Genomic DNA, 8,992 nt, shown 5'->3' with positions numbered 1-8,992 from the left:
GGCTATGGTTTTTCCTGTGGTCATGTATGGATGTGAGAGTTGACTGTGAAGAAGGCTGAGCGCTGAAGAACTGATGCTTTTGAACTGTGGTGTTGGAGAAGACTCTTGAGAGTCCCTTGGACTGCAAGGAGATCCAACCAGTCCATTCTGAAGGAGATCAGCCCTGGGATTTCTTTGGAAGGAATGATGCTAAAGCTGAAACTCCAGTACTTTGGCCACCTCATGTGAAGAGTTGACTCATTGGAAAAGACTATGATACTGGGAGGGATTGGTGGCAGGAGGAGGAGGGGACGACAGAGGCTGAGATGGCTGGATGTCATCACTGACTCGATGGACGTGAGTCTGAGTGAACTCTGGGAGTTGGTGATGGACAGGGAGGCCTGGCATGCTGTGATTCATGGGGTTGCAAAGAGTCGGACACGACTGAGCGACTGATCTGATCTGATCTGATGAAGACCTACAAGACCTTCTAAAATTAACACTCAAAAAACATGTCCATTACATCATAGGGGACTGGAATGCAAAACTAGGAAGTCAAGAGATACCTGGGATAATAGGCAAGTTTGGCCTTGGAGTACAAAATGAAGTAGGGCAAAGGTTAACAGAGTTTTGCCAAGAGAATGCACTGGTCATAGCAAACACCCTTTTCCAACAACACAAGAGACAACTCAATACATGGACATCCTCAGATGGTCAATACCGAAATCAGACTGATTATATTCTTTGAAGCCAAAGATGAAGAAGCTCTATACAGTCAGCAAAAACAAAACTGGGAGCTGACTGTGGCTCAGATCATGAACTCCTTATTGCAAAATTCAGACTTAAATTGAAGAAAGTAGGGAAAATCACTAGACCATTAAGGTATGACCTAAATCAAATCCCTTATGATTATACAGTGGAAGTAACAAATAGATTCAAGGGATTAGATTTGATAGAGTGCCTGAAGAACTATGGATGGAGATTCATGACATTGTACAGAGGAAATGAGCAAGAAAAAAAAATGCAAAAAGGCAAAATGGTTGTCTGAGGAGGCCTTACAAACAGCTGAGAAAAGAGAATCTAAAGGCAAAGGAGAAAAGGAAAGATATACTCATTTGAATGCAGATTTCCAAAGAATAGTAGGAAGAGATAAGAAAGCCTTTCTAAGTGATCAATGCAAAGAAAGAGAGGAAACAATAGAATGGGAAAGACTAGAGATCTCTTCAATAAAATTAGAGATACCAAAGGAACATTACATGCAAAGATGGGCACAATAAAGGACAGAAATGGTATAGACCTAACAGAAGCAGAAGATATTTAGAAGAGGTGGCAAGAACACACAGAATAACTACACAAAAAACATCTTCATGACCCAGATAACCATGATGATGTGATCACTCACCTAGAGGCAGATATCCTGGAATGCAAAGTCAAGTGGGCCTTAAGAAGCATCACTACAAACAAAGCTAGTGGAGATGATGGAATTCCAGTTGAGCTATTTCAAATCCTAAAAGATGATTCTGTGAAAGTGCTGCATTCAATATGCCAGCAAATTTGGAAAACTCAGCAGTGGCCATAGGACTGGAAAAGGTGTTTTCATTCCAATCCCAAAGAAAGGCAAGGCCAAAGAATGCTCAAACTACCACACAATTGCAATCATCTCACACGCTAGCAAAGTAATGCTCAAAATTCTCCAAGCGAGGCTTCAACAGTATGTGAACCAAGAACTTCCATATGTTCAAGGTGGATTTATAAAAGGCAGAAGAACCAGAGATCAAACTGCTAACATCCATTGGATCATTGAAAAAATAAGAAAGTTCCAGAAAAACATCCATTTCTGCTTTATTGACTATGCCAAAGCCTTTGACTGCGTGGATCACAACAACCTGTGCAAAATTCTTAAAGAGATGGGAATACCAGACCACCTGACATGCCTCCTGGGAAATCTGTATGCCGGTCAAGAAGCAACAGTTAGAATCAGACATGGAACAACAGACTGGTTCCAAATCAGGAAAGGAGTACGTCAAGGATGTATATTGTCACCCTGCTTATTTAACTTATATGCAGAGTACCTCATGAGAAACACTGGGCTGGAAGAAGCACAAGCTGTAATCAAGATTGCTGGGAGAAATATCAATAACCTCAGATATGCAGATGACACCATCCATATGGCAGAAAGTGAAGAACTAAAAAGCCTCTTGGTAAAAGTGAAAGAGGAGAGTGAAAAAGTTGGCTTAAAACTCAACATTCAGAAAACCAAGATCATGGCATTTGGTCCCATCACTTAATGGAAAATAGAATGGGAAACAGTGGAAGGAGTGACAGGCTTTATTTTTGGGGGCTCCAAAATCACTATAGTTGGTGACTTGGACCATGAAATTAAAAGACACTTGCTCCTTGGAAGAAAAGCTATGACCAACCTAGACAGCATATTAAAAAACAGAGATATTACTTTGCCAACAAAGGTCCATCTAGTCAAGGCTATGGTTTTTCCAGTAGTCATGTATTGACATGAAAGTTGGACTATAAAGAAAGCTGAGCATTGAAGAATTGATGCTTTTGAACTGTGGTGTTGGAGAAGACTCTTAAGAGTCCCTTGGATTGCAAGGAGATCCAACCAGTCCATCCTAAAGGAAATGAGTCCTGAGTATTCCTTTAAATGACTGATACTGGAGCTGAAACTCCAATACTTGGCCACCTGACTCATTTGAAAAGACCCTGATGCTGGGAATGATTGAAGGCAGGAGGAGAAGGAGAAGACAAAGGATGAGATGGTTGGGTGGTGTCACTGACTCGATGGACATGAGTTTGAGCAAACTCCGGCAGTTGGTGATGGACAGGGAATCCTGGTGTGCTGCAGTCCATGGGGTCACAAAGAGTCAGACACAACTGTGTGGCTGAACTGAACTGAACCTTATAGAATCTCCTTTCCCAGTTCAACCTAGGACACCAACTAGACCACTTTATATAAGGAAGCAATGCAAAGTAAATATTAAGAGATTTCCATTGTGGACACCCCTAGCCTTGGCACTGAATCCAGGACCTGGTGCTTAAGATTTGTTTGATTAATTTTCTCATGTACAAAATTGAAGTGACAGTGATAATCCTTTCATAGGCTAAATAAAATAATATTGTGGAGCCTTCTGACGAACATTGTTTTTTAGTCTTGCAGTATTCACTCTCCATTCTTTTAGAATTTCATTTTGTGGCCAATCCAGATGGAACTTTAAATCCAAGTGCCCTGTTCTTTCCTTAAGCAAAAGAGCAACTCAGTCTCAAAGCTACACAATCAGACTATTTCTCCCAGGACTTGGATTCTTGTATGGACTGACACATGAATAAAAAATAAAATTGGAGCTTATTGGTCCTAGGCCCACCTCCTACTTTGCTAACCTAAGAAATGTGATATTTGTTGTTATCAGAGGCACATCCCATGTTCTTATCTTTGATTCTGTGAGCTTCCTCATATTCTTCTAATATAATGTTTTGTGCTTGTGAGAGTTGGGTTTTTGGTTGTTGTTTGTTTATTTTAGTCACTAAGTCTTGCCTGACTCTTTTGTAACTCCATGGACTGTAGCCCTCCAGTTTCTTTGTCCATGGGATTTCCCAGGCAAGAACACTGGAATGGGTTGCCATTTCCTTCGCTAAGGGATCTTCTTGACCCAGGGATCAAACCCATATCTCTTATGTCTCCTTCACTGGCAGGTGGATTCTTTACCACTGAGCCACCTGGGAAGCCCAAAGTTGGTTTTATTCACTTGCAAAAAATAAATTCTTAATAATATAAATATCAAGCACAATCTCTGGCATATATAGGTGCTTGTAGTGTTTGTTGGCATTATTTTTATAACTGAAATCCCTGGCAGCACTTCTACCAAACTTTCTTTGGTCCTATGAGTGGGAACCTAATTATCACTGGGTGAATGGATACAATATAGTTTTTAAATGTGATAAAAATAAAAACTAGTCTATATCTATAATAAGTCTGCTAAGTTGCTGGCATCACATGATGGGCACTCATATATTCACCAGCTGCTTTCCAGGTACTGTTATAAGACAGCATCATGGAAGCAAACACAGGCAGTGTGCACTAGAGGATATAAGTATTTCAGAGAAAGGAGAGATCATTGAGCTTCAAAGAGAGGATCCAACCTGGGCTTTAAAGAACTAATACTGTGGTAGGCAGTGAAGAGAAGGAGAAGACATTACATGCAAAGTATGGAAAGACAGTGTGAGCAAAGGCATGCAAAACATGTTGGGGACAAAGAATAGACCATTTTGGCTGAAGCAGAAATTTTTTTTATAGGATAATAGTAGTGCATAATGTTTAGGAGGGTGGATTGGAGTTAATTTTAAACAAAAAATTCTATACAAGGTCACGATGCAAATATTTCTATTAAAAGAAACTCTTCAATATCATCACCACCATCTCTCCACAGCAAAAAATATTTTTGAACGTTTTTTAGATGTAATTTGGACCTGTGGATTAGGGAGTTCTCACTGACCTCCAGAGAGTACATTTTGGGAACCATATGTTCTTAGATAAAATTACTGTATAATGATGACTAAGATTGCCTCACATTGGGTGGCTCAGAGGTAAAGAATCTGCCTGCCAATTCAGGAGACAGAGGTTCCAAACCTGGGTAGGGAAGATCCCCTGGAGAAGGAACCTACTTCCTTCTGGTAACCCACTCCAGTATTCTTGCCTGGGAAATCCCATGGACAAAAGAGCCTGGTGGGCTACAGTCCATGGGATCACAAAGTGTCAAACATGACTGAGTGACTGAGCACTCATGACTAAGATCATTTCAAAGAACAGGTGTGGGTAGAATGTTTATAAAGTAGCACCGAAAGTGAAGACGAACTAAAAAGCCTCTTGATGAAAGTGAAAGAGGAGAGTGAAAAAGTTGGCTTAAAGCTCAACATTCAGAAAACAAAGATCACAGCATCTGGTCCCATCGCTTCATAGGAAAAAATGGGGAAACAGTGGAAACAGTGTCAGACTTTATCTTTTTGGGTTCCAAAATCACTGCAGATGGTGACTGCACCCATGAAATTAAAAGATGCTTACTCCTTGGAAGGAAAGTTATGACCAACCTAGATAGCATATTCAAAAGCAGAGACATTACTTTGTCAACAAAGGTCCATCTAGTTTTCATAGCCTTTTCAACAAAGGCTATGGTTTTTCCAGTGGTCATGTATGGATGTGAGAGTTGGACTGTGAAGAAGGCTGAGCGCCAAAGAATTGATGCTTTTGAACTGTGGTGTTGGAGAAGACTCTTGAGAGTCCCTTGGATTGTAAGGAGATCCAACCAGTCCATTCAGGGGAGATCAGCCCTGGGTGTTCTGTGGAAGGAATGATGCTAAAACTGAAACTCCAGTACTTTGGCCGCCTCATGAGAAGAGTTGACTCATTAGAAAGGACTCTGATGCTGGGAAGGATTGGGAGCAGGAGGAAAAGGGAACAACAGAGGATGAGATGACTGGATGGCATCACTGACTCGATGGATGTGAGTTTGAGTGAACTCCAGGAGTTGGTGATGGACAGGGAGGCCTGGTGTGCTGCGATTCATGGGATGGCAAAGAGTTGGACACGACTGATCAACTGAAATGAACTGAATAAGATGAAAGTCCCTTAGGCACTGATTGTACAAATTATATAAGACTAATCCTACAAAGGAAAAATATTTAAGAACAACTAATACTTTCCAAGGATTTTTAGTGTTTACTTTCCAATAAATACATGCTTTGATGCCAGGCACGAAATAGCATAAAAACCTAATCATAATGTTTAAATGGATGCTTATCATGGCTGAGAACTGCCAAAAAACCTATCAAGCTTGTATTTTTCATGGTGATGGTCTCTACCACCCCATTAGGAGACATGATGTTTTGTCTTTATTAAGCAGAGGAGGTGGTGAGGGGGAAGTGCAGGTTAGAAGTCCATGAGTGGTTGTTTGTAGGGGAGGAGATCTGTTGACTTACTGATTAGCTATATACACATCTGGATTAGATGCTCTCTGCTCGGAAGATATCCTTTGTGATGACCTGTTTGTCAGATGGTATAAAAGGCAAATCCAGGCTCTGCAAGTACTGACGGCAACCATGGCAAAACTTATTTTCCTCACAGGTGAGTCCGTAATTGGGGATGGAGCCTTATTCTTTTTTTTTTTTTTAATTTAAATTTATTTATTTTAATTGGAGGCTAATTACTTTACAATATTGTATTGGTTTTGCCATACATCAACATGAATCCGCCACGGGAACCTTATTCTTACCTGATTTCTTTCCCTCTCTGGACCTGAAAGGCATGAAGTAGTCTTCACACATAGCTCTACATTTTTCTATTCTTCTTTCATCATTTCAAATTTCCAAGGGAATCCTGACATGCACAAATATGTCTGCTTCTAATCCTCTTCTCAATTGTCTATGGCAGCATTTCTATCTTCTTTGATGCCATGAGCACAGTCCTGAAAGAAAGGCTAGTTTTCTGCCAGTGCTTGTCTTACTCTCCCATCTCTTGTTGGGTTGTTTCCTTTTCTCTATTCATCTTCCTATGCCAACTCATTTTAATTGGTATTATTTTTATTTACATGTTTGTGTTTTTGGTCTATTTTTTCAGAAATGGAAATCAGTAGGAACTGAGATACAGTTATGCAAGTTGTCTTTTTTCCTACTGTTTTCAGGATTATTCCTCTTTTATCCCTTACTGTTCTATTATACTGCTGATATATTATAAAAATATCAGAAATTCAATCATTTAAATGTGTAGATTCAGTACATTGTTTAGAGCCAAGCAGTATCCACAGCTTATTAGTTGCTCTAGAGCTGAGATTTACAAACTTTTTATAGCTTCAGCTTTTCCAGATGAGATCTCCAACTCAGTTTATAAAACAATCAGATCAAAAGTGCTCTGGTACACACAAGTTAATCATTAACTGACCAGGAGGCTGACTGCTGTGCTGAAGTTTACCTCCTCTGCAAAGAGTCCTTGGAGGAGTGCTGGACATCAGGGCCAATGCTAGCTCAGTGTTTGCCAAACTTCTCTGTTGCTGGGAATCTTCTGTGCATACTTGTTAAACTTTACAAGTTCTTGGCTTCATCCCAGACCCATTGAATAAGAAGCTCTAGAGGGCCCAGGAAGCTGTGTCACTGCCCTGTATAATTTAAAGATATATTTCATTAAAAAATGTGACTGTGAGCAAAAAAAAAAAAGTGCTCTGGTAGAAGCCAGGGAATGCCATCTGGAGTCTTGCCTCACAGTTCCTAGTTCTTCTCTTCTGCTATAAGTGTTCTTAAAGTTGGTTTAAATAAATCCCAAGGCTCTGGGAGATACTGAGTTCACTGATTTAGAGGATGCTTTGTGTGTGAAGGCTGTATTCATCAGAGTTAAGGACAGTGAAGCATGGATGGGTGTGTAGTCACTGAGTAGAGTAAATTTTGGATAGTTTCAGTAAGTAGATCTTCCATAGATAGTAGACTTCCAACTCCGCATTCAATAACATTTGTTACTGACATGGAAATGGAAGAATAGGGAGCCATGCTCATGTTTGACTAAAAGAAAGGAATTGCAGCTTTATTGTTTGTTGTCATTTAGTCACTAAGTTGTATCCTATGCTTTTGCAACTCCATGAACTATAGCCCACCACACTCCTCGGTCCTTGGGATTTCCCAGGCAAGAATACTGTAGAGGGTTGCCATGCCTTCCTCTAGGGGATCTTTCCAACCCAGGGATCAAACCCATGTCACCTGCATTGGCAGGCAAATTCTTTACCATTGAGCCACCAGGGAATCCCTTTGCCTTCCTTGAAAAGCCTACTATTTGGCATAACCCCTGAGTGCCACTTGGGTTGTAAACATCTATGACCCATAGCATGGTACCCAAGGCTTCAGAATTATATTTGGCAAGATATAGACAACTGGTTCAGAATTCATGTTGTTTCTTTCTCTCTAGGTCTGGCCTTTCTGCTGAATGCTCAGCTAGGTAAGTCATGGACTCTGTATTTTATCCTTGACATAATGTCTCTGTAAATTATACAAAATGCAATTTTTGTCTGCTTAATGTATTAAATGCTATTTTCCATATCCCAATATTACTTAAAAAATATATATATACCCAAGAGATAAGCTGTACTAGGAAAGAAAGCTACTGTCTTCTTCACAAACAGATGGGTTTGATGTATTGGCTGCTACTGCTATCCTCTTCAGCATAATCACCTGAGAATTATACATTGGTATTCACTGGGCTTCATAGGAGGACTACTAGGCATCTTTTCTCAAGTGGTTCTCCAGCTTAGCTGAGATCACAAAGTGAATCTGTCAAAGTTCAAAATAACCAGCCTCAAGTCAGTGACTTGTTCCCACATTAGAAGCTTTGAACTCATTTGTGAAGGTGTTCCTACCAACCAACCCTGCACAGAGAACAGGCATCTGAGGGAAAGGGAGGCAAACAGAGGCAAGGCTAACACTTATAGCACATTTCAGTGGTACCTAACTCAGATCATTGTTCTTACTTCTGACTATCCTCAGGTTCTGCCTACCAGCTGGTATGCTACTTCTCTAACTGGGCCCAGTACCGTCCAGGCCTGGGAAGCTTCAAGCCTGACAACATCGACCCCTGCCTCTGCACTCACCTGATCTATGCCTTCGCTGGGATGAGTAACAGTGAGATCACCACCATTGAATGGAATGATGTGGCTCTCTATAGTTCTTTCAATGACCTGAAAAAAAAGTAAGAGAAAGGGGAGATATCTGAGTTAGTAACTCCCAGGCCAATACTTCCTAGACATTAAATAATGTGCAAACAAGTGATTCTTAAAATGCAGTACAGGTTCAGTGAGTCTCAGGTGGAACCTAGATCAGATCAGATCAGATCAGTCGCTCAGTCGTGTCCGACTCTTTGCGACCCCATGAATCGCAGCATGCCAGGCCTCCCTGTCCATCACCAACTCCCGGAGTTCACTCAGACTCACATCCATCGAGTCAGTGATGCCATCCAGCCATCTCATCCTCT

At 40.8% G+C, this 8,992-nt stretch overlaps 1 protein-coding gene across 1 annotated transcript in view; it reads left to right on the top strand.

The window, feature by feature from the left end:
* Nucleotides 1-5,987: 5,987 nt before the first annotated feature.
* Nucleotides 5,988-8,992, top strand: part of LOC104981640 (acidic mammalian chitinase) — a 24,209-nt gene continuing 21,204 nt past the window's right edge. The window contains exons 1-3 of the mRNA XM_010830848.1: nt 5,988-6,109; nt 7,934-7,963; nt 8,509-8,710. Coding sequence (XP_010829150.1) covers nt 6,085-6,109; nt 7,934-7,963; nt 8,509-8,710 — 257 coding nt within the window. The 5' untranslated portion in view covers nt 5,988-6,084. The remainder of the gene's footprint in view (nt 6,110-7,933; nt 7,964-8,508; nt 8,711-8,992) is intronic.

This window comes from Bison bison, unplaced genomic scaffold (assembly GCF_000754665.1).
Source record: "Bison bison bison isolate TAMUID 2011002044 unplaced genomic scaffold, Bison_UMD1.0 scf7180017864519, whole genome shotgun sequence".
Taxonomy (NCBI): domain Eukaryota; kingdom Metazoa; phylum Chordata; class Mammalia; order Artiodactyla; family Bovidae; genus Bison; species Bison bison.
The sequence above is the reverse complement of the archived record's forward strand: the minus strand, read 5'-3'. Positions and strand labels throughout refer to the sequence as shown.